The 26,511-nt window shown below is 49.7% G+C and overlaps 1 protein-coding gene across 15 annotated transcripts in view; it reads right to left on the reverse strand.

Moving 5' to 3' along the window:
* Window positions 1–26,511, reverse strand: part of FNBP1 (formin binding protein 1) — a 1,284,153-nt gene that overhangs the window by 478,474 nt on the left and 779,168 nt on the right. For all 15 annotated transcript variants that reach the window (XM_069609253.1, XM_069609251.1, XM_069609250.1 and 12 more), the window contains exon 8: window positions 1,739–1,885. In XM_069609253.1, coding sequence (XP_069465354.1) covers window positions 1,739–1,885 — 147 coding nt within the window. The remainder of the gene's footprint in view (window positions 1–1,738; window positions 1,886–26,511) is intronic.

The raw sequence follows: 26,511 nt of genomic DNA on the forward strand, positions 1-26,511 counted from the left end.
ACACGCGCAACTCTCAATCCGCGCACCCCGCCCACTGTGGCCAAACGATAGACCACAAACATTGAGATAATTAGCCCAGGGTATCACACCCCCATCACTAACGAATCACTGCAACTGTTAACCTGCATCGCTCACTCAGGGAATTCTCAATACTAGCAATCTACCACTACAAATTTACTCCCAAATCTAGGTATAAACAAACCATTAATGACTGTTATATTACAGAAACCCACTGTACTATATGCTGGAACCTACAGCGCTGTGAACCCTAGTCCTCTCTCCCACCATACAGGATTGTCGTATCTAGGTATAGCCTCCTTCTAGGTTCGCTATATGATGAAGCCCACTGCATTTAAAACTTAGACTCTCCCACTATAAAGGATTCTCAAATCTAGGTTTAGCCTCCATCTGAGATCAATGATCCTGCCTTTAAGCAGCACTAAATGTATGATAAGGCCAGGGGACATGTTTGTTCCATATTCTTGGAGGTGCAATGCCTGACGTTTACTTCCATACAACCTTCTTGCTCTTTTAGTTCATGGACCGACCCTGCAAATGCACACAAGATTCCCAGGCCACAAATCATTGGGTGAGCCGCGTTCGCAAGCTGCTGTCTTTGCATAAATCAGGCCATGTTCGCAGACAATCCGCCCCACCCATGCGGGCCGCTCCACGAACTGCAGAACCCTCGGTTGACCATCTCTTAGCTGACTGAGATCTTGGTCTCTGGACATGTTAATAGTATGCCTTTTTATGAGTCTACGGAGGTGGTAGGGAAGCCTTAGGCTAGCAAGGGGGTTGGGAAAGGCAAGGTGCAAACAACATAAGACACTATCGACAGACTGGGGTGGCTGGTGATTCTTATGTGTACCTCCTCCTAGGCCTGAATCAAAGATGGGGGGGGGATGTTCCCGGCCCCCAAGGTCATCACATTCCATCGACTAGCCTCAGTGATGGGACTTTGCCACAGTAGGCATAAGCACTTTTTTGTGTAAATTGTGAATTTAGCACACTTTTTGGGAGGATTAATGTAATGTGTAAGCAGCTTAAAGTTTCTCTATGTTTAATGTAGAAGTGTTAAAAATAAAGGCAAATATTGGAATTACAATTTGTAAAATAAATCCTCGTACAATTCTGCAGCAGTTTACAAGCAGGTTTTGTGACAAATGTCACTGCTTACCATTCTTTTAAAAATATTAAATATTTTAACAAATAACAGTGACATGAGATACATGTTATATAGTTTAGTATATTTTTGGAAAATTTGAATTATAAATTAATTTCAATTCTTTGTAGGGTTTTGAACCACTTAGCACACAACTGTAAGACAACATTTTCATTTGAAAACATTTTACAAAGGCAACTTTATGCAGGCTCAATTTAAATATTCTGACTAATTTAAGTGAACATTTGGACTGTAAACCTCAGGTGGTATTAAAACTGTGCCATACAGCGGAGATAAAAATCGGATTTGTTGGGAAGGACCCAACTAGAATTCAATCTTAAGGTTGATCCTCAAAGTGCTACACATTTAGACAAACAGAACATTCAGACGTAGGTGAAACAATTAAAAGTTGCTGTGGGTGTTTATATATGAACATAGGTCGACATAGGTTAATATGTATACGTTGCTATGAAAGTAACTTATGGGGGCAATCAACCAAACTCAAAGACAAACAGGCACTGCAAACCTGTAGGTAGACTTAGAAAGGCAGGCATGGCCATGGAAAACACTCACCTGTTGCTGGTCAATGCCTTCTGCTGCTTTTGTGATCCCGTCCAGGCACTTGCCAATGATGGGGATGACCTGGCGATCGATGTCGGCGTACGTCTTAATCGACTCCCCCATCCGCACTATTCGCTTTTCCTCCATCTCTTGCAGTTTCTAAAACATAAAGACAATATTAGTCAGCTTCTATTAGCCCTGAGAGTGGCTTCTTGCTTTTACTAATTACTGCTGTGAGAAACCTGACTGTGTCTCTCTAGCTAGTCCCCGAGGATGTCATCCAGGGGGCCAGGACACGGCCATCGCTATTGGATCCAGTTCCTGGGGGTGGACCAGTGAGAAAGTATCACCTGGATGGGGTGTCCTTGGGTAGTGGGACACCGACACGACAGGTGAGACGCGGTATCCCCCTTATTTCAAACCCTTTTCCCCATCCTACCACATAGGATATTCCAAATCATTGCCCCCCCCTATTTTCCCACACAAACCAAACACTTTTGCAAAACACAAAAGCCAACATGCTAACACCAGAGCCGTTTACCTGACATGCCCCAATACAAGGATCAGGCAAAGTCAGGCAATTAACCAGAATCGCACACACCTGACGGCCCTTTCCCTTCCCCACAGGGATAAAAGGTGGAGCATGAGAGCACAGGACGAGCAAGGCAGACCGGACGAGGTGAGGGCTAACTCAGTATGGCAGTTCAAGAGGAGGAGAAAGACGGTGCAGATCGAGAGGGTGACAAGGAAAGAAGCGACCTTGCCCTTTCCGACCAAGACTCGTGAATCCTGCACAGAGGGAATCATAAGACTGCGAACAGTGGCCAGCGTGTGTTGCAGCAGATGTCTACGGTACGCAAGACCCTCCTACGCTGATAACCAAGCAGGGGAAGGATGCTGGTCTTGTTGGTACCGACCTTGACTCCAAGGATAAAGGAAGGCAAGCGGTTCATCACAGCTGGTAAGTCGAAGGAAGAATCGATAAGAAACCGAACAGTGTTGAACAAAAAGTAGCCAACGGCTAATTTGAACTTTGAAAGAATTAAAGATACGATTGAGGAAAGAGGGGGAAAACTAGAAACAGAGGAGACAGGCACCACGTGGGTGCTCAAGCCGGAAACTCTGGGCGATTACCCGATGGTAGAAACTACCGTAGCCAGAAGCCCTTGGGAAGAGGCGAAAAGAGGTCCAAGTGGTCATACAGGGGTCTTGTAAAATCATCTCTACCATCAAAGGTCTTTGACACAAAGACGATTGCAAAGCTAAGGGAAATGAATCCCGCCTGGTGAAATGAGCACATGAACAGTGTGTGGTAAAAGTTGGCGAGAGTGAACCCTGTAGAGGGAAGCCAACAAAAAGGGGCAAAGCCCGAAGAATAGTTTAAAACGACATTAAAATTTGTGAAAGTAAGAAAAGCCATAGTGAACCCTTCGATGGAGGCTGACTTCAGAAAGGGGCCCAAGCCCGAAAGAGGGAGATCCAGGGGTGAAAAATGATCACCCGATGTTCACTGAAAAAGAAACTGTTTGGTTGATTTGTTGAATACAATTTGTGAAGGGTCAAACACCCGGAAGAGGGGGACTCAGGGGTGAAGCCATCACCCAAAGTATACGTGGAACTAAACTATGGGCCTCATTACGAGTCCGGCGGTAAAACCGCCTGGTTACCGCCGGACTCGTATTACCATTCCGCCTCTGTGATTCCCGGAATTACCGGGGCATTACAACCCCGGTTATCCGGGAATCATGGAGGCGGAATGGTGTTAATCCCCATTCCCATTGAGTCCTATGGAACTCAATGGGAATGGGGATCATGGAAACACCGGCAGCATCTCGTAATGCTGCCGGTGTTTCCTCGTCTGCCTGCAGGCGGGCGGTGTTAAACCCACCAGGTCAGACCTGGCGGGAACATCACCTCCCGCCTGCAGGAATTGTGATCGCCCGGCATGGAAACAACGGTGGCGGCAGGTTTACCGCCACCATTGTTTCCATACCGGGCGATTTGTAATGAGGCCCTTTGTGTTTGTTTGTTGGATGCTTCGGGCCTCGAAGACAAGAGACTTTTTATTGAAAGGACACTTAACCATTGAGGAACCGGATTACTGCTACGGAACTGTTGACTCATGCTGAGAAAACTCAAGCGTGTGCTGTGCTCCGGAGATCCATTTTGTCCTGCGCTTAAAACGTGGGGAAGGGAGAACCCTGGCAATCACATCCCGACTTATTATTTCTAACACTTATTTACTTTATTGAAACCCTATCCCACACACTTTCTAAAATTAGTTGTAAGGAATTGGCAATAGGATTTTCTTAGTATAGGCCCTTTTATTTGACAACGCCACTAGGACTGCCTTATTTTTCATTTGATGGTCGACGCATGCTCTCATCTTAGATTTAGGTTAGGTGTTTTTCCACCCTGCATTAATTGTTCAATAAACACCCTTGAACCTTAACCCTTTAACATCAATATGCTTTAATGAAACCAATTACAACAGTGCCCTGATGCCCTTGGTTCCATTACAAATGTAAAAAATAAATAAATAACATAAAATAAACGGATCACTTGTGTCTGTCTTCACTGTTGCCACCATGAGTTCCTCATACTGCCTACAACTGCATACTGTCTGCAGCTACTAAAGTCTGTGGCTTTCATTAAATGACCTGAGCAAGCCCTGTTTGCAGGGCACAGCCTGGAGTGGGTTGATGGTGACGAATATACTCATACAGAGGATGACACGGTTTGCTAACAGCCCTGGCTCAGACCCCACTGGCACTGTGCTTTTAGGACATGATCTCCACTTTAACCCCGTGGCTTTCTGGGCACTTGCTTATCTACATGGGAAGGTGTGTCCACTCACATCCTCATTATATTTTCTGCTGGTCTGGCCTTAGTTTTCTGGGTTTTGATATCCAGTATTGCTGGGCTTCAGAGATGGCTTTGGCAGCGGGCAGCACATTTCTGTAGCCTTCTCTTTGGAAATATTGGCACAAGGTGTGAGAGCAGCTCCTAACTGGTACGTCAGAAAATAGGAGCCAGTTAGACTGCCAGCAGTACCTGGCCGCATGGGCCGCATGGGAATGCCTGGAGAAGAAGTCATCCATGGAAGAGCAAGACGTCTGGAGATTGGACACACAGGGAAGAACTTGGGGTTTTCCTGTGAGTGTCTCCTGGGTGCTTTGGAGGGAACCTGAAGCAGAAGCTAGACATCCTTACTAAAGCAAGACAGGATAATTCTGTCAGTTTAGTTATTCTGAGAACCAGGAACACTGTGGGATCAGAAGACCTGGCTTGTGATTTATGCATGGCTCCTCTTGATTCTCCACCCTGTCCTCTATGGTGGCAGGTAGCTCTGCCCTTGAAGGGGATGCAGTGCAAAGGAGCCCTGTGAAGTAATCTAGCATCTGCTGCTCAGTATACACTGGTTGGGTAGCCCGCTCCCTCATGTGATCAGCCTTAAGAATATCCAGAGGGCAGCAATTGGTTATATCCTTCACAGAGGCTTTTCCAGTCTTTCCCCTCATGCAAACCATAGTGAAAATACCTGCTCATCTCTTGTACCAGACAGACTCCCACTTAAGCAGTGAGAGTTTTTGAGGTGGTAAGGGGTTTTAGTGTTATAGGGCTACCTTCATTAAACAGTTTTTTTCTTTTGAGATTGTGCAGTACGCCGCTTGTTGTGCTGCTCCTTTTGTGTGTTCAATCATGTTGCTTATTTAATTGTGCCAGCCACAAAACAACAACAGTGCCTTGCCAAAAAGCAATGTAGGGGATGGGGGTGTCAGTAAAGCAGTATTACAACTGAAGGAACAAGTTAATTTCCTGTAACTGTTGTTCTCCAGCATGGATTCACATGCTCATGAATATTCCCCCGTCAGGATGGGAATCCTCTGTAAAGAAAAAAATCAGTTTCAGTTTCGTTTCTGAACTGTCTTTCTCCTAACAACCAATCACTGGTCTCTGGGACATACTGCCCCCAGCCAATGACTGCCCTCCACCTAAACTTATCCTCTGGCAGCCATCTTCAGATTTGGTAGCACATAAAGTGGCAGTAGGACCAAGAGAAGAGCCGCAGAGGGGTAGGCAGGAGGGTTCACATGTGAATCCATGCCAGACCCATGCTGGAGAACAACAGTTACAGGTAAGTAACTTGTTCCTTCTCCAGCATGGGGTCTGGCATGGATTCACATGCTCATGAATAAAGAATACATAGCAGTAGACACATGCACAACCACGGGCGGTGGCAAGGCTCAACATTAAGCATTTTACCATCTCAACATTAAGCATCTCTTACCTTCTCACCAGGCTCACCTTCAAGCGAACAGGTTGGCCAGCACTGCTTGGCCGACTCTGGACTCCTCCCTGGAATCCCGGTCGACGCAGTAGAATTTCGTGAAGGTGTGCGTCGACCTCCACATAGCAGCCCTGCAAATGTCCAGCAGGGGCACACCAGACAGGAACACCGTAGTTGCAGCGATCGCTCTGGTCGAATGGGCTCTCGGACGGCCAGGCAGCAGTCGGTTTGCCAACTGGTGACAATGGGTGATGCAGCCGGAGAGCCACCTGGAAATGGAAGCCTTGAAGATGGCCTTCCCTTGCTTCACAGGGCCAAAGTTCACAAACAGCTGTGATGTCTTCCGAAAACGTAGAACGTTGCGGTCCACGTAGAACTTCAGCGCTCTAGCCACATCCAGCGAGTGCAAAGTCCTCTCAGCTGGCGACAAAGGCGACGGGAAGAAAATAGGTAACACCAAGGTCTCGTTGAGATGGAAGTTTGACGGCACCTTGGGCATGAAGGAGGGGTTGTTTACAAGAGAGGGCCTGAATCTCTCCCACTCGTCGTGCAGAGGTGATGGCCACAAGAAACGCTGTCTTCCACGATACAAACTTCAGCGCCGCTGAATGCATAGGCTCGAACGGTGGACCCATGAGCCTAATCAGCACCACATTGAGCTCCCACGCCGGGGCAGAGCCGTCACCGGCAGGAACAAACTGAAAAGTCCTTTAATGAATTCCTTGACCAGGCGGTGTGACCACAACGACGACCGCCCCAGAGTTCTGGTGTAGCGAGAGATAGCCGCCAGATGAACCTTTATGGAAGCATGGGCCAACCCTGCTTTGGCCAGCAACAGCAAATAGGCAGCACCTGCAGGGCCGTAATCCGAAGAGGGTTGAGTTTCTGTGCCCGGCACTAGACGGCGAACCTCTTTCACTTATGGCCGTAGCATTTCAGCGTAGACCAAGTCCTGGCCTTGGCAAGCACCTCCTTGCAGTCTGCCGGGAGATCGTATCCACCAAACTCTAGCGCTGCAGAAGCCAGGCCTGCAAGTTCAGCGACTCTTGGTCATGTTGCAGAATCTCACCTCCTTCCCAGGCGAGATCTGCGTCTGCCAGAAGCTTGACTGGAGGGGATGCTGACATGTCCAGAAGGTCCGGGTACCATATCTGCCTCGCCCACGCTGGTGCGACGGGGATCATCCTGCACCGGGACCGTCAGAGTTGACTGATGAATCGCAAAAGCAACGGTAACGGGGGAAACGCTTAGAGGAACAGGCCGTCCCAGGGGAAGGAGAATGCATCCACCATGCTACCCAGCTGGGGAAACCTGCTGGCGAATTTCCGGCTCTTGGTGTTCGTCGCCGTCGCAAACAGATCGATCTGGGGATTGCCCCATCGTTGAAACAGTAGATCCACCTGATCCTGTCGAAGCTCCCACTTGTGGCAAGAGCGCAGCTCCCTGCTGAGCGAGTCGGCGACAGTGTTCTTCACTCCTGCCAGATAAAAGGGTACCAGGAACATCCTCTGGGTTACGGCCCAGTGCCAAAGATCCTGCGCTTCCTTGCAGAGAGCCGGGGATCTGGTGCCCTCCTGCTTCCGAATGTAGAACATCGTGGCGGTGTTGTTGGTGAAGACCCAAACCACCTTGCCCTTGAGGGACGGAAGGAATGATTTTAGGGCACAAAACAGGGCCCGAAGCTCCAGGACGTTGATATGCAACGACTTCTCCTCTGGGAGCCAAAGGCCTCTTGCGTGGAGATCTCCAATGTGCGCACCCCATCCCTCCAGGGAGGCGTCCGTCGTCACCGTATCCTGATGTCCTGGGGTCTGGAAGTCTGTGCCCGCCGCTAGATGTGCGTGGACGCCCCACAACCGAATCGCTTGGCGGAATGTCTCGTTGAGGGCGAAGCTTCCTGATACCTGGATCCAATAGGCATTGAGGAACTCTTGCAGCGCCCGCATCCGCAGTCCGCACAGCCGAACGAGGTAGATGCATGATGACATCATGCCGAGCAGGGACTTGATGGACCTCACCCTGGCAACTTCCATGGTCAACAGCCATTGTACCTTGCCCAGGATGGCCTTTATCCTGTCCTCTGACGGGAAAGCCAGGCGCACCACTGTGTTGAGTGTGGAGTGTGGACCCCAGAAAACTAGCATCCTGCAATGGTACCAAGCAGGACTTCGCATAGTTTATCGAGAACCCCAGTTACGTGAGCAGGCGGACGGTCCTCACTGTGTGTTCGACGGCGAGTTCCCTTGACTTCGCTCGGATGAGCGAATCGTCCAGGTAGGGGTAGACGTGGACCCTCTGTAGGCGCAGCCGCGCTGCCACCGGCGCCAGGCACTTGGTGAAGACCCTTGGCGCCGACTTCAACCCAAAGGGAAGGGCCTTGAACTGGTAGTGTTGCCCCTGGACCATGAAGCGTAGAAACTTACGAGGGCCCTTGTGGATGGAGATGTGAAAATAAGCATCCTCCAGGTCCAGCGACAACAGGAAGTCCCCTTCCTCCAGTTGTCCCAGAACGAGCTGGAGGGTGAACATCCGAAACTTCTGGGACTTGATGTATTTGTTGAGGCGGCGGCGATTCAGGATGGGCCGCCAACCACAGGTCTTTTTCCTGACAAGGAAGTACCGCGAGTACACTCCGGAGCCCTGGGGCCTCTTCGGGACGAGTTCTATGGCGCCCTTGCTCAGCATCCCTCGTACCTCTAGGAGCAGTTGTGGGACATGATTTTCTTGCCTGGCCACTGGTGACTCCAAGGTGTGTCCGTGGGCCAGGGCGTCCAGCACCCAACGGTCGGTGGAGATGGACTCCACACACTGACGAAGTCCGCCAGACGGCCTCCCACCGGGGTGCTCGCGTGGGGGCCCGACGTCACGGCTGGTTCAGTCCTGCTTCGTCATGGACGACCCACTTTGGGGGCCTTGGCGACGACGATTTCCTCCGGTTTAGCTGCGGCCCCTGTAGGCTTCTTGGGCCGAGGAACGGGATGTCTGACGGCACGTAGAGAAGTTTCCACCAAATCCTTTAGAGGCACCATGGGACTTGCCTCCGGAAGCCCGAAAGGACGGGCGTCGCTGTTGGATCCCAAGGCATGAGCCGTCTCGGTGTCTGCCTTGATGGCTTGCAGAGATTCGTCCATTATCTTGCCGAACAAGTAGTCCCCGTCGAAGGGCATGTCCAGTTCCCTTGTCTGGACGTCCTGACGTAAATTGGTGGCCTTCAGCCAACCACGCCGACGAAGGCACACGCTGTTGCCCATCTGGTGGAAGCTGGTGTCGGCGATGTCTGTGGCCACCGTGATGGCATGGTCCGATGCCACCTCGCCTTCTTGTAGGATTTTAAGGGCCTCCCCCCTCTTGTCCTCCGGAAGGTAGTCCAGAAGAGGGGCGATTTTAAACCAAAGCTCCCTGTCGTAGCGGGCCACAATGGTGAGAGCGTTGGCCGCCTTAATGGTCGTTGCTGCCGACAAGATGACTCGTCGTCCCATGGTGTCTAGCTTCTTTCCCTCACCGTCCGGTGGGGAAGTGCAAGTCGATGCCGACGACCCTGCAGATTTCTTCCTGGCCGCTGTCGAGACCACCGAGTTCCGGGACAGCTGAGATCTGATGCACTTCGGTGCAGAGTCTGGCACCCTGTATTTCTTCTCGTACTGGTCTCTCTCTGCCGGGGCCGAGGACGGTTCTTCAGGAGAGACAGTCCTTAATCCCAAAAGTCGTCCAACAGCGGGATCGAGAACACGGTCTTCCTCTTGGCTTCTCGGCGCTGATAAAGGAATTCCTCCTTCTGTTCCTCTGGGTTCAGCTGAAATAGCTCCAAGGCCCTAGAGATCATGGCGTGGAACAAGCCAATCTCGTCGGGCATAAAGCCTGGGGTAACGGCGACGGGAGGTCTGTTCCGTCGTCGCTGCCGTCTTCTGTCCCCATCGTTGCCGTCTCATCCCTCGGCAAAGGGGGTGGAGGTGAAGGATGGCAGGGTGGAGGCAGATGGACTGATCTCTGCTTGGGCAGCGGGCCCCCTGATGGTCCAAGCGCCGCTGGATCGCCCGCCGGAGGCACAGGCATCCTTGTCCTTATCTCTGAACACAGGGTGTGCAGAGTTTGTAGGATGTCCGTCGGTGGTGGCAGCGGTTGCATTGGCAGCGGTGTGGTGTCCTCTGGTTCCTCACCGTCCTGCTGCCCCTCGTCGGTTCCCTCGTCGCTTTCCACGTCCGCCTCATCTGGGTCCTTCCCGTAGGTCCTGGCCTCGGCGAACTCCTTGTCCAGCACGGTCTTCAGGCCCGAGAGCTCCTCCTCGGAGGAGATATCCGAGTCCGGCAGCCCTACTGTGCCCCCCCCCCCTTCTTCTCGGCCAGAGGCGACGGCCTCGGGGAGATGATTGGCATCGCCTTCACGGGGGTCTTTTCAATGGGCAGGAAAGAGGATTCCCTCCAAGTGGGCAGGGAAACTCTTGGCTTGGGGGTCGTCTCCACTGGGACCACATCTGCGGTGTTCGCCAGGGACGCCACCACTCCCTCAATCAATGCCTTAGCTTGGTGAACCTGGGCCTTCACGACCTTGGGCGTGTCTGAGGCCTTCACCGTGGGGGGAGGGTCAACGCCTCGCTCCTCCTTGGCTTTCTCCGTCGGAGTCTACTGGGTCTTCTCCTGAAGCTTACCTGGATGGTCTGACTTCCTTTTCTTCACTGAGCCGGAGCGTTGGGTCGTGGGTGACGGCATCAGCGATGCTGCGCCCGACCTGGCTGCCGCGGAGCACATACCAACGGTGCTCCCGGTGCCCGCGGACTCGCAGTGCTTTGCGATATGTTGGGCCCCTGTCGCCTGAGCGCCCTCAAAGGTCTTAGAAGACTGCTCAAATTTTCTCTTGGGAGAAACATGCTGCCGGGGCTCACCCGCCACCGGTATCTTCCTCTGCAGCCACTCGGTGAGCCGCTTGCGACGGTCCTTCATGGTGCGTGGCATCATGTCCTTGCAGAACACACAGGCCTCCTCCATGTCAATCTTCTGGAATCCTCCAATCAGGATTTGGCCTTGGTGAATAGGATACACCTCATCATCCAGGCATGGATGGCTCGTCAAGGTCTATGCCTGAATGATGATAAAACTGAACTCATCCTCCTGGAGTCTGCACAAAACATAAAAAAACTGAACCAAGACTACTCTTCCTTTGTTATAGACGGCCATACCATCAAAGTAGCTAACGAGGTCAAAACATTAGGTTTTTACCTCGACTCCTGCCTTACCCTGACAAAGCAAGTGAACGCGATGGCTTCTGCCACCTCCTACACCTGCAAGCTGATTAGAGCAGCCAAACCATATCTTTCCACTATTAGCTGCCTCACATTGGCAAGAGCACTTGTGCTATCCAAATTGGACTATTGCAATGCTCTCTACCTGGGTTCGAACAAACATACCACACAACAAAATCAAAATTTTGCAAAATAATGCCCGCAGAGCCACCCTAGGAATCCCTAAAACAGAACATATATCATCAGTCCGAAGACAGTCCAACTGGCTCTCTACAGCTGACAAAATCAAACTGAAAACAGCCTCACTAACATTCAAATGCATCAATAACCTAGTACCTAAATACTTCACAGATGGATTCAAAAGAAGAGCCACAGCCAGACCCACCATAGCAGCCTACACCAACTGCCTAGCTGTGCCCCCATTCAAAATGACCACTACCGGAGGAAATAGTTTCCTAGTCAAGGCGGCCCAATTGTAGAACTCCCTGCCTACCACTCTTAGGTCTGACCAATCATACCTTCACTTTAGATTAAACACCATCAAGTGGCTCAAATATATTCTTTGCTGTACTGTTTTCATCCTTCTGTAACCAATAATCTGTAACTATGTAACTATGCGACTATGTAACTTGTAACTGTAACTTGTAAGCTTAAAGTATTCTTGCCTTCGCGCCCTGATACCTGCAGGTCTGGCGCGCGCTACAAATAAATAAAACAAACAAACACGTGCGAGCTGTCCGAATGTAGGCAATAAAGGCACAGGGAGTGCCCATCATCCAGGAAGATGTTCCGCAGCCCGCATCCTGGGCAGATCCTCAACAGAGGTGTTGAGTCTCCTTTATCCTCAGCCATGTCCACGCAGTGTAGGCCTCCAAGAATCTTCTGGAATCCTACAAGAAGGGGATTCGACGAAAAAACACCCTTGAGGGGCGTAAAAAAAAAGAATCAGAAAAACGGGTCCCTGTTAGTCGGTTGATGGATCGATGGAGCTTGAGGCTCGATTGAACAAAAAATAGAGCAAAAAGAAAAATCGCAAAATATAGTAAAAGCTCGAGAGCTATAGCACAAGGACTCCCAACACTTGAACGTGCAGTAAAAATCTGAAGATGGCTGCCAGAGGAGGGGCTTAGGTGGAGGGCAGTCATTGGCTGGGGGCAGTATGACCCAGAGTTCAGAAACGAAACTGAAACTGATTTTTTTTCTTTAACGAGGATTCCCAGCCTGACGACAGGGAATATTTATGAGCATGTGAATCCATGCCAGACCCCATGCTGGAGAAAAAAGATTGTGTTGTGATGCATGAAGGGAAACACCCTCATTGACACCTGTCCCTAACTGTTAATTCTTTTAAAATGTTGCTCAATATATGGGCATTTAATAGAGGGGGGGCGGTTGGAGGACCATAGTGAGGAAAGGGGACTATGGACTATGTCCTATACCCTTTCCAATACCTATGGGAGAATACATAGAACCCTAACCTTTAGAGAACAGAGCACCTGTGTGAGCATATATACAACAGGTCATTTCTGTTTCCAATGAAGACAAAAGATAAGGTGGGGTGCCTGCTTCTCGCAGGGGGGAGCATTAGATGTCTCACCATCTACCACATCTGTATAATCTCTCCATGTCCCTCACGGGTCTAGCTAAATACTAGTGTACGTTTTTATGTTCGTCCAACTTCGATGTAATATATTTAAAGTTGTACAAATGAAGGGTGGAATATTTTCCAAAATATGCTAATTTTAGGGAACTATCCACTTTGCACTGCATGGTGGCACACTTCAGACCAACGGCACGGCACGTCCTTGACCCATGATCAGCACATTGATGTGTACAAATAGAATTTAAGAGCCCTACTTATTCCAAACTGTGAAGACAACGCTTCCAGTTTTGGATGCCCAGTGCATACACACAGTCAATGATTTTTCTTTGTTGACTTTTTGTGGGTGCCAACTAGGCTTGATCAATGAAGTGACAATGTTGAATTGGAATGGCCAGGTTTGAGGTACGTGGCACAGAGTCCAGTGAACATTCGTCAAAAGAAAATTGTATTACACCAGAAAAAACGGAGGCACACTTTACTAACCCCAACACAATAACTTCTGAGTCTAAAATGTGGGTATTCAAAGTGAATATATATTGTATTTTTTTTACATTTCTGAAATTGAATAAAATATATCTTTGTATACGAGTGTTTGGGTTACTCCTGAGTAGCGAAGTGTCTATTTGTTTTGATTTGAATCCCGGAATAGGGAGACATTGGTCCAGGCCTCACCTTTTTTAGGCTGAATAACAGTGGCCATGTGGGAATTTATATGAGAATGCACATACATGTCTGGTAAGTACAGAGCACACAACTAATCCACCTTCTCGAGTTACTTCAGTATGGGATCAGGAGGTCACCATCCTGAATTTCTCTGTCAGAAAATGTGCGTTAAAAAAACTGAAGGGTGGCACATAGACTCATTTTGCCCTTCTTTTGGGGGGGTTAGAAACGACTAGGCTCTCGAGGGAATTCTATTGCGCTCATCTGCAGCATATTGGAAATCTCACTGCAGAGATTTGATGAAAGCTGCTCACTGCAGAGATTTGATGAAAGCTGCTGTGGGATTGGGCGTGGACTAGAGGGACTGGTGGAAGTAGAAGACCCCCAATGAAAGCCTGGGTAGCATCCATGGGACTCAAATCATTTTCATTTCCAATTCCCAAAAAAACTTCTTTTGACTCCTACAGAAGATGTGCATTCCATGGGGTGAAATTCGTCCATTTTTTGTTTTGTCTGAGCCTTTCCTGGCAGTGGGCAGGAATTCTTTTGTCATGCACTGCTCCTTTCTCAGCTGTGCCAATGCTGAAATGTTGCACCTACCTAACACCCCCTAATGGTTGGTCTCTTAAAATAGAACTTCATTTTTGGGAATTCTGTAGGTCTTTTTTAAAGCGCCCTTGATTTCATGCTTTTTTCCTTCTTATTCTTTGGCTCTTTGACATATTTTTGTGGCCAGAAGGACTTCTACTGAAGTTGCCCTGCCACTCCAACCCCTTTTCACTCTGAGTATATGGTCCCAAGTTGCCCATAAGCATCCCAGGACAGGATTGTTCCTTAAACACCCTATTTGTTCCCTAGAGTTATTGTATCACCCTACATTGTGGAGTAGGCTGGAGGCAGTTTTAATGTAGTTTTGACTTCACCAGGGGTGCAAGCCGATTTACCAGATTGGTAGCCAATTTACCTATTTGGTAGGCAATCAGCACCCATGTATCTCAGACATTTTGTTTCAGGGGTTTCCTTTGTTCTGGGAAACCACGAGACAAGCCTAAAATGGCAATTTTGCACGTGAGCTCTTTGTGAGCCCAGCCATACACCGTCTTATAGTAGTTTGAACACTTCTAGCCACGTTCCAGCCCTGGGCTGTCAATTTCACATTGTGTGGGGGTTGTTTTTTAGGGGATTGTCTTGGGTGATTGAAGGTTTTAGCAGCCAACAAGATTGACTGGGAGCCTAACCATTTGTATTTAACCTCCTGGTATGATTGGTGGGCTTGCTTAGACCAGTCTCTGTGTGTGGGTATATCTAGGGGAGGTCAGGTGCATACATTCAATTCTGACCAGATATTCTAGGAAGGCAAGTGGTTTACCTACCCGCTGAAGGATTCTCACCATTTTTGGGCCATTGCTGTATCTTAAGGACCAGATCTGGCCACACAGGCTGGACCCTGTGCCTTGGGTTGATATTGGTTCTCATTTGCGGCTACTGAATGTCCTTCCTTGGCCTACTTCACCCTCCTGCTGGCCCCCATGTTTGCTGGGCAAGGCTTTCCAGACTAGGACAGTCTCCAGCCCATTAAACTACCAACTTACCATCAGACCTTCTCATCAAGTCTTGGTGTTCGAAGCTGCTGTCACCAGCAAGGGTATTGAGAGCCCAGCATCCTGACTCACCTGCCCCTCTGTACACAGATGGCTCAGTTAAAAACGATACTATATGCCCGCTTTGAGTCTAGGCTTTCTTTAAGAAAATGGCAGAACTCGTAGATAGAAGAACAAGTTACTCTCTTACCTGGTAACGTTCTTTCGATGGGATGGTCCGACGACGTATTCCATATCTATGACAGTAATCACCACAGCTGTGCTGCTTTGGAAAATATTTCGGCGTCTGCGTCGATGACGTCGATACGCTGTCTTCGAGGACCTTCTCCGACGGCCGACGTCACCAGATGTTATAAGTAGGACGCACAACGCCCGTAGCCTCAGTTGTAGTTTTTTCCCAGAACGTGTGGCACCAAACTACTGCCAGTATGACCACAGAAATCGCATAAGAAATTCTGTAGCGGGGAAGGCAGGGAGGGAGCGATATGGAATATATCGCCGGACCATCCCATCGAAAGAACGTTACCAGGTAAGAGAATAACTTGTTCTTCGAGGGGATTGGGTCCTCCAACGTATTCCATATCTATGACAGACTCCCAAAGCAGTACCAACGTAAGGAGGTGGGAAAAGAATTTAGAATATAGAAATTTAGAATACCCAATCAAATTGCCGCGTAAAGGACCGCCTTGCCAAAGGCCAGATCCTGCCCACGAATAGAATCAAGGGAGTAGTGACGTACAAAAGTATGGACCGAAGCCCAGGTGGCTGCATCACAGATGTTACGAATAGGAACACCCCTCTGCAGGGCAGTAGAGGCAGCCATCCCCCTGGTAGAATGGGCCCGTAAGCATACCGGAGGGTCCTTACCCGCCAAGCGGTAACATTCAGAAATTGCCAGGATAATCCATTGAGACAAAGTCTGCTTAGTAACAGCTTGTCCCAAACGCCTTCCAGCATAACCAATAAAGAGTTGATCGTCTACTCTGACCCGGGATATGCGTGAAATATAAAAGCTTAAAGCTCTCCTAGGATCCAGACTATGGAGCCTCTCCTCTTCCTTACCAGGATGCGGAGGAGGATAAAATGCCAGAAGAATAACCTTCTGGCCTAAATGAAATTCCGACACCACCTTCGGAAGAAAAGAAGGACGAATTCTAAGGACAAGTCTGTCCTTATGAAACACAGTGAAGGGTGGCTTAACTGAAAGTGCCTGTAACTCACTCACTCTGCAAGCGGAAGTAACCGCAACTAAAAATACAGTTTTAAGAGTTAGCAGTCTCAAAGGGCAAGAATGTAAAGGCTCAAATGGAGCACCCATCAGAAACTTCAGAACAAGGTTCAAATCCCAACTGGGCACCTGGAAAGGTGACGGAGGCAACACATTAGTGAGCCCTTTCAGAAACTGAGAAATTAAAGGAATTGTAAAATAAGAACACTCCTCAGACGAGCGCTTAAATATGGACAGCGCCGCCAGGTAACCTTTAACGGTACCCACTTGCAGGCCCCTGTGGGCTAAAGAAAGCAAAAAAGACAGAACCACAGGAATGTCACATGAAAAAGGATCCACATTCTTAACCCTGTACTAGTCGCAGAACTTTCTCCAACGGCAACGGTACAGGGACTTTGTTGCTGGCCGTCTGGCCGAAAGCAACACCTCTATCACGTCTTCAGGGAGGTCCCAATCCTCATATCTCAACCTTTCAGAAGCCAAGCGTGAAGGTTGAGGGATCTGACCTCTGGATGGAGAACCTGTCCCCCCTCCCGTGAGAGCAGATCGTCTCGGTAGGGAAGACTATGTCGAGGGCAGATGGACAAGTCGAGAAGGTCCAGGTACCACGTCCTCCAGGCCCATGCCGGAGCAATGAGGATCATCCGGGAACCAAACCTCAGCAGCACTTGCGGGATGAAACAAGTACAGCAGTGGGAATGACCACTCCACCACCAACGCATCGCCTAAGGCTCCTCTTGGAGGAAATTCCTGCGAGCAGAACCTTTCGCACTTCTGGCTGACACTGGAGGCGAAGAGATCCACTTGAGGGGTCCCCCAAAGGGCAAAGATCTCCAGGAGAATCTCCTGAGCCAACTCCCACTCGTGAGCGATCGCGCTCTGCCTGCTCAGAGCGTCCGCCATCTCGTTTTCGTCTCCGGCCAGATGAACTGCCGAGACCGAAATCTCCTGCTGGATTGCCCAGAACCAGAGCTGCATCGCCTCCCTGCACAGAAGAAGTGACCCTGCCCCCCCCCTTTTTGTTGAGGTAGTGCATGGCCACTGTGTTGTCCGTCAGGATCAGGACAGTCTTTCCTCGCACAGTCAGCAGAAAAGCCTTCAGAGCAAACCTGACGGCCCTCAGCTCCAACAGATTGATATGGAGTCTGGACTCCAACGGAGACCAACGAACGCTGACTGTCAACTCATTGGCATGAGCTCCCCAACCCGTGAGGGATGCATCCGTCACGATCGTCACATCCGGCCAGGGAAACCAAAACAGAGCCCCCTACATCAGATTGCCTTCGACGGCCCACCACAGAAGGTCCTGGGCGACCGAGGTCGGCACCTGAAAGGGGTCCGACATCCTGCCGGAGGATTGTGACCACTGCATCTTGAGTGCCCACCGCAAAGATCTCATCCGCAGTCCAGCCTCTGGCACCAGAAGAATGCAGGATGCCATGAGGCCGATCAACCTCAAGAACTCGAACGCCGGGAGACTCTGGGCATGTTGAAACTTGTGCACCATCTGCTGAATGTGATGAGCCCTCACCTGGGGAGGAAAACACTGCCCCAGGGATGTGTCGAGCACTGCTCCGATGTACTGGAGCCTCTGAGTTGGCGTCAAGTGGGACTTCTTTAAGTTGAGGGAGAAGCCCAGCTTGTGGAGGGAGTGGCAGGTGATGGACAGATGATCCAGGACTTGCTCGGGAGAGCGCGCCCCGATCAACCAATCGTCCAGGTAGGGGTAGACGTGAATCCCCCCTTTCCTGAGATGCGCTGCCACCACTACCATGAGCTTGGTGAAGACCCTCAGAGCGGAAGTCAATCCGAACGGCAGGACCCGAAACTGAAAGTGCGAGTCGCCAACCGCGTACCTCAGGTACTTCTTGTGCTTGGGATGGATTGGCACGTGAAAATAAGCGTCCTTGAGGTCTAGAGACACCAACCAGTCCTGAAGTTGAAGGGCCTGGAGGACTTGAGAAAGAGTAACCATCTTAAACTTGTCCTTCCGAAGGAGTTTGTTCAAACCGCGCAAGTCCATGATGGGTCTCAATCCCCCGTCTTTCTTCGAAATCAAAAAATAATGGGAATACCATCCCTTGTTTATCTCTGCTACAGGCACCAGTTCTATGGCACCTTTCTCCAGCAGGGCTTGAATTTCCTGCGCAAGGAGCGGATCCGGACTCTTCAAAGAGAGATTCCCTGGTGGATTGTCGTGAGGCCTCTGCCAAAAGGGAAGACAGTAACTGTGGGCTATGATCTCCAGAACCCACACATCTGAAGTAATGGCACGCCATTCTCCAAGATGCTGCGCCAGCCTTCCCCCAACCGGCGAACCATATCACATGCCTCATGACTGAGCTGAAGCGGCTGCGGCGTTGCCTGAGGGAAAAGAGGCAACTGCCCGAGCAGCCTTGGCACCTCAAGTACCTTGTTTTCCACCTCTGGCACTCCTACGGTGGCCCCTTTGACTAGCAGCTCCACTCGCTTTACTAAAGGATGAGTAATAACGAAAGGAACCTCCCCTCCATTGCTGTCCCCTAGGACGAAAAGGCAGAGGTTGTCGAACTGCAGCGCTCAATGACTTTCCTGCAGCTTTTGAGGTCTGCAACCTCTCAAGGCTCTCGTCAACCTTGCTGCCAAAAAGATGTACACCATCAAAGGGCATGTTGAGGAGCCGGGCTTGCACATCAGGAGCAAACCCTGACTTCCGCAACCATGCAAACCTGCGTATTACGGTGCTCGCCGCCATGGACCGGCTGACACAATCTGCCACGTCCAGACCCGACTGAACGGCCTCACACATGGCATCCTTGCCATCCTATATCATAGCAAGAAAACCATCCCGTTCGTCCCCTTTGGGAATATGTTCAGCCGCTAAGGAAACACAGTTCCACAGAGTGTGCGTGACAAGGCACATACGGAGTTGGCTGCCTGAAGAGCCATACCCCCTGAAGAAAACACTTTCTTCGCCCAACCATCAAAACGCTTGTCATCCCTATCAGGAGGGATGGTATGATACGACGCCTGCTTTGCTGGGGACGTAGCCGCCTGCACGACCAAACTCTCCGGAGTGGGGTGTGTGGTCAAGTAGCAGGGGTCGCTACTGGCTGGGCGGTATTTTCGCGACAAAGACTTGCCCACTGGCGGGAGACTCTCTGGAGCAGTCCAAGCCGCCGCCACCCTTCTTTGCAGATCCATATGGAATGGCAGTACCGAGTCAGTTGGTGGACCTTGGTCGAGGATATCCGTCAGGTCATCCTGCAGAAAATCCCCTGGTGGAGCAGACCACCCCAAGTACTCGGTGACCCTCAACATCAGGCGCCGGTACGAGGACTAGGCATGGGTGCCAGGCTCAGGCCTACAGAACTCCACCTCCGGAGAGGTGTCCAGACCACTGGCGTCGTGCAGTGACTGACGCAGTTCTTCAATCTGGCTATTTCCAGAGATAATCTCGTCTAGCACTGAATCAGGAACCAACCCATCTTCAGAACCCTCATCCACCTCAAATATATTCCAGATGGTGGAAAGTGGGCAAAGAATGGGGGACAAAGACATTCTTTGCCTTGGTAGAGTGAATCGGCGTCGAGTGCGGCACCGACAGCATCGACGGCTTCGACACAGGCCTCGAGGGTGGAGCCCCGAGCGTGTCCTTCGACAGTCTGGGCGCCGATGGTGTCGACGACTTCCTCGGAGACGAAGCCTCGAGAGAGTCCCTCGATGACCTCTGCGCCATCGGCGTCGAGGTCTTCTTCGAAGACTTCACAGGTGCACACGGTCTCCAGCACGTCAAGGACCGGGTCCTGGAACGGGCATGACTAGAACGATTCCCCTTGTGCGACCGGGACCTTTCCCGCAAATCGTGCCGACCACCCGAGCCCGAAGGCATACGAGCGGTGTCTCTAGTACGTTCAGGCCCGACCCCACTTGGAGTCGCGGACGGACCGGTGCCATGCGATTCAAGAATCGCCAACATTTTCTTACCGAAGGAAGCCCATTCCTCTGGAGTCGCATGCTTGGTGGGATAAGCAACCCGCCGACGGGCGGAGTCCTCGGACGAGGACGGGGAAGACGACCGATGACGGCGCTTCCGTGCGTGCCTCAAAGAGGCAGAGGAGTGGCTGGACCCACTCTGGGACCGAGACCCCCTAGACTTATGACAACGATGCGGAGAGCCGCCCCTCGAATCGTCCGTCGAAAGCCCAGTGGACCTCGACTTCCGGGGCTTGGACACCTTACCGACCGACAGCTTCTTCTTACGCTCCCGCAAGGCCTTGGACGTAAGCGACTGGTAGTCGACACAATCATTCGTGTCATGGGCCTCCCGAGGCACCAGAGGCAGGCATTGTGCGAGTCCGTCACCGACATCTTGGACCCGCAGTACCCACACTTCTTGATGCCCGGACGCGGGATGGAAGAAGAGGAAGACATCCCGATAAACTTCGTACAAGGTTCGAAGGACCGAAAGAACAGAAACTCAGAAGAGTCGAAGGAGCGCCGAGATCTCTGAAGCGAACACGTTTGCGGAAAAAACGGAACTGAGGCTATGGGCGTCGTGCGTCCTACTTATAACATCCGGTGACGTCGGCTGTCAGGAGGTCCTCGAAGACGGCGTATCGACGTCATTGACGCAGGACGCAGACGCCGAAAGATTTTCCGAAGCAGCACAGCTGTGGTGATTACTGTAATAGATATGGAATACATCAGAGGACCCAATCCCCTCAAATGCCCCGTTCTCTCCTGAATACAGAGGACTTGGAGAAGCTCTGAAGGTCACCACAGTTGCCCTGTGTCTGGTCTGGATAGGTATCGGACAGAGCCCAAAGGATACTATGGGTTAATATAGCAATGAAGCGAGTGCCCCCAATGTAAACATAAGGTGAAAGAAGGGAACACACTGCAACGCATTCATGTTTCTCATCTTGTAGTGATAGTCAAACTTATGGCATGTTTCCAGGACTCTCAGTTCCACTTGCAAGCCGATCCATGTGGCCTCCATGTTCCCTGGGTACTGTACAACCTTGTGACTAGACTCACAGCAGGACATGGGATTCAACCAGCCCTTCTGTCCTGTTTGCAACTGGAGAGACTTTGTGCACTATTGGTTGCCATCTGCCATGAGACTACCACTCTAATCATGATGTTTTCTACCAGATCGTTCCTGTTGCCTCTCCCCGCCCATGACTAACCATCATCTAAGACCTTGACGTATTGCCCCCCTCACTGGCCGGCCACTCATCACAATGCTTTTTCAGTTTATTCTAGCTGCTGCTACTCTTTCTTTTCAAATCATGCCTATGTTTATTCCTGTCCACTTAATAACCACCCGTCCCAGCACAATACCTACTGCCATTGTAATCTCTCCAATCTTTCACCTATATCTCCACCCTCTCTTGCTATTGGCTTACCTAATGCCCACTCTATTTGCAATAAAACATCTTCTTGGCACATTTTTTCATCTAAATGTGCAATGTTTCTGTCTCAGAGACTTGGATCTCCCCTTCTGATACTATTGCCTCTGCTTCTCGGACTACATGCTCTTCCAGTTTCTCACACTCCCCTCATCCAGTTGGTAAGGTTGGTGGGACTGGTTTAACTTTTAATTCTTCCTTTTCTGTTTCTTCCGCCACTGTTTCTCTCCCTCTATTCCCTTCCTTTGAATACAATTACATTTCCTTCTCTAAACCCTATGCCATTTAATTCCTCATCTTATATCACCCTCCCGGCACCCTCTCAACTTTTTGCTCTGACCTACACTCGCTACTCCTACTACTGCATTGCCTTCTTCTGGTTCATCTCTTGGCCTTATTTTTTCTTCTGTTCCCTCGTCTTCATCCGTTTCTTTGTACCCTTTAATTCTTTCAGATCACCTCCTTCCCATACACTACTTCTCCACCTTCTGTTCCTTCTGCCCCTGAACAAACTTTTCATCGTCGGAATCTTCATAAATTTGACACTTCTATTTTTCGCTCTACTCTTTCTTTTCTTCCTCCTCTTCCAACCTTTTTTCAACTCTCCCTGTAGATAAGGTACTCTCTTCCTTAAATACATCTCCTCTCTTCCTCTCTGTATGTTCAACAACTGTTACGACCTTTCCGCCCCTGTGCTAATATTTCTCAACAGTGGCTAACAACACATCTACCATAAATGGAAGCCACCCTGAGGCGTGCTGAGCGGTTATGGAAATAGAGCAGGTCACTCTCAGATACAATTGCTCTTTAGTCTATTCACACCTCTTAGGACTCTGCTCTTTCTGCTGCTAAAAAATTGTATTTCTCAAACCTAAAATTGTTTCCTAGTTTCCTCATCCACAACGTCTTTTCCAACTTCTTAACTAGATTCGCCCACTTCCTTCTCCTGATCCTTCTATTTCCTCTTTACTCTACACCTTTGACCTCGCTAACATTTGAATTTCTAAGGTCACACGTTTACGTTCCTCCTCCTTATCTAGTGATAACGTACCCCTTGATTACTGCTCCCTGGTCCCTCTTCTTTCTTTTCGTTCTCATCTGAATCTGATACTGCTTGCTATCTGTAACGCTCACCTGATTCCCGCAGAGGCGCCGGTCTTGACTGGGTGAATGCCGTATCTTCAAAGGTGATGTGTAACACACGTTTGGCTCTTTGGGCTGGACCTCTGTGCACTGTATGTCTGACTCGAAGAGTAAGATGTCTGCAGATAGAAAATATGGGATTAATGAACTGGGGTTATTGGGTGCCTCTAGCCTCTTCCCTTTCTCTTCTCCTGTAGAACCCCAAAGGTTAACGCCCTCACCTTAGGTAAGTGAACGCCGAGCTCTCCATCTGCCTCGGGGCAGGGTGCCGTAACAAGTTTCTTCACTGGATAAGGGTGCAGGCCTCTTGACCTCAGAGGACTGCTGTCCGTCGTTAACTGCACGAACGGTAAGTTCTGGGCACTTCAAATGTCTTAAAAGTCTTTTGTAATGATATCTCTTGTTTTGCAGGGTTCCGGCGATGGCGGATGGCGGGCTGATGAGAGTTGAGGATCGAACCCGCGTGAGGAATAGAAGTGCCTGGAAGCACGTAAGTAAGCGCTTGTAGCCTGCTTCACGATGCGCACTAACTGTCCCTTTTATCTTGCAGGTACAAGTTCGGAGCTTTAGAGAAGCTGAAGGGTGCTGGAATACCCACTGGATTCAGCGAGGGAAGGAGTAATGGCACGTGAGTAATAAAGTTGCCCAATGTCTTTAAACGCACCTTCTTTTGTCTTTCAGATGCGGGATGCAGCGCCGAAGGCCTCCGGAGCGTGCAAAGAGCTGGTAAGCTTTTGTCTTTCAGATGCCGGAATGCAGTGCGAAGACCTCCGGAGCATGCGAAGAGTAGGTAAGCCTTTGTCTTTCAGATGCCGGAATGCAGCGCGAGGCGTTGGTGACAGCCGATGGACCAGGTAAGAGATGCGCTGCCACTGAAGACCGTAGTGCTAACCTGTTCTTTCTTTGTCTTTACAGGTGCTGCTGAAGACTGGATTCCAGGATGGTAAGCCTTTGTTCCCTTAGGCCCAGGATCAGAAGCAGAAGACACGATGAGCGTTCTGCTGCAGAGAATGCAGAATAACACAAAGCAAGATTCATCCATCGGGTGTGGTTTAAATAGCCTCCTGTAGTGCTTAGGTGTCTCCTTCCACAGCCACGCCTAGGTAAGAAAAGAGTTCCTGCTTTCCAGAAGAGTTCCAGTGTTCTGAACCTAGGGAGTGGCTCCTGCCCCACCCAACAGGAAAAGTAGTCCCAAACAGAAGAGGATCAGGGGTTCAACTGGCAGGTAAGTAAGCAGCATGGTCTGCTGCAGGTAAGTCCACCCAAGCATTATGAGCCCGGCGCTTCCAGCGCTGGGACTGGGCATCTTTATGAGCCTGGTGCCACTGGCGCCAGGACAGGATCCAAAAGGTCCCAATTGGGACTGGCTGGCACTCGGAACCGGGGTTATGGGTCTGCTTCCAAGGGAGTCGGGCAAGTCCTGATCTTTTGGAAGCAGAGATCATGACACTATCTTGCATGCGCCATCATACTACTTCTGGAAAGAAGACGGAGCTCCTGCTAGCGGGCTCTAATCAGGCTCTCACCAAATTGAACTCCTGCTATAAAGCTTTTGACCTTGGTAAAAACTCAATCATGGTTCAGAAGCAGGTTAAAAATCTAGGTGTACACATGGAATTCGCCCTCAGTGCCGATGCCCAGGTCAGCCAGCTGTCTTGCACGTGCAGCCACCATCTGCATCTACTTAGGACCCTGCGCCCTTTTATCTCACAGAAGAATTGCGACACGGTTGCCCGAGCTATGTTATTGTCCAAATTGGACTACTGTAACTCTGTTGATTGGAGCCTCCTCGAGCGACCTGAGAAAATGTCAAACATTGCATAACGATTCTGTTCGCATCATAAAAAAAAATCTCAACAAGATGCAGCATTTTGGGGACATTGAAGGGCCCTGCAGTGGCTTCCGGTGAATGAGTGTATTATCTTCAAGAGCCTCACCATTGCTCACCGATTTATCTTCGGAACTACCCCTAACTTTGTACACCCAGGCAGAACTCTGCGGTCCTCAACCTACTCTTTGCTTGATTGTCCAACTTTCAAGCGTTCGAGGGGCGGAGGTAGATCATTCCCAGTAGAGTGGCAAGATCCCGTAACTTCTGGAACTCCCTGTCTCCTGCCCTTAGACTTTAAGTAAATCTATTTTTTTTCAGGAAATCCCTGAAAACCTTCCAGTTCAAGTAGTGCTTCCCACACCTGATCCACTTTCGCTTGTCCTTTCTTTGATGGTCGTATCCTGCGTGCAACTGTGCGCCCGATGCCCGCGGGCTACCAGCGTGGTATAAATAAATATAAATAAATACAAATTCTCCTCTTGATCCTATTTCATCTACACTTATTACTTACTTGTCTAAGATCTTAGAATGGGTGTTATACACTCCGGTCGCATCCTATCCTGATCTCAACTCAAACGGCATTTCTTTCTGTCTCACATTTTGTGCTATCTGCTAGACATTCTAATCTCGCTTGTATTCTTAATTTCCTTGATCTTTTCCACAGCCTTTGATAAAGTGCATCATTGTACTTCACTTTTAACTCTAGATTCACTTTGCTTCTCTGGTACTGTTTCACCTTGGTTTAGGTCCTATACTCCAGTCATTCTTTCTTGGTATCTTGGGGTGGATCAAATTCCCCCCTTTTTCTTTTGTACATGGGGTTCCTCAGGGCTCAGTTATAGGTCCCCTTCTTTTTTCTTCATATACTGTTCCCCTCTCTGCTACTGTTTCTTCATTTGGGCTGTCAGCACACTTCTACACAGACAACTCACAACTTTTAATTTCCCTTTCCTTGTTTTCTGATTCTTTGCACTCTGATCTGTGGCGGGTGAGAAGAAGGACGCAGACTCTGATAAGCCATTTCACTTAATGTTGATTAAAGTAAAGAAAAAGGCCTAACTTTCCCTATACTATAAGGCGTCCCTACCTAACACAATTAGCTAAGGTGCTTGTCAGTCATTAGTGAATATCTTAACAGAAACTGTCCACCGTCCTGACTAAAGACAGGAGAATGACTCCCTTCTCCTGTAGTGCACTTTGCTTGGCTGTGCCTTTCTTTGATGATTGCTCGTGTGAGTTCTATTGCTCTCCTCTTAGTTCTCTTTACAGAGATGTGTTCTCCTCTCGTCCATTGATAAATTGGTCCAACAATTTCTTGAGCTTTACTGATCCAAGACTAAGGGCCTCATTACACGGTAGGCGGTAAGGGTTTACCGGTACTGGTATTTTACCGGTACCGGTAAACCCTTATCGCCTTACTACAAGGTCCCTTTGCGGGTTGGAGAATTTAACACCTGCTTTTTGCAGGCGTTAAAAACCAACCCGCAAAGGGACCAGGGAGCTAATTACAGTACCGCAATTTGCGGTGCTGTAATTAGCACCTTCCCCATTCCCATTATGCCCTATGGGGCAAAAATGGGAATGGGGAAGGGCAATGGGGGAAGGGGGAATTACCACCCAACCAACCTTGGAATAGGGCGGTAATTCCCCTTTCCATCAAGGCGGTGCCGGTATTTTACCATTTTGCTAAAAGCACCTTGGTCCACCGCCGTCCGTGTAATGAGGCCCTAAGTGTTCCAGTGTTTATTCTTATTCCGTTCTTGAGGTTCTACTATTTGCATTTCTTTATCTTGACT

This window comes from Ambystoma mexicanum, chromosome 8 (genome assembly GCF_040938575.1).
Source record: "Ambystoma mexicanum isolate Mex_15411 chromosome 8, UKY_AmexF1_1, whole genome shotgun sequence".
Taxonomy (NCBI): domain Eukaryota; kingdom Metazoa; phylum Chordata; class Amphibia; order Caudata; family Ambystomatidae; genus Ambystoma; species Ambystoma mexicanum.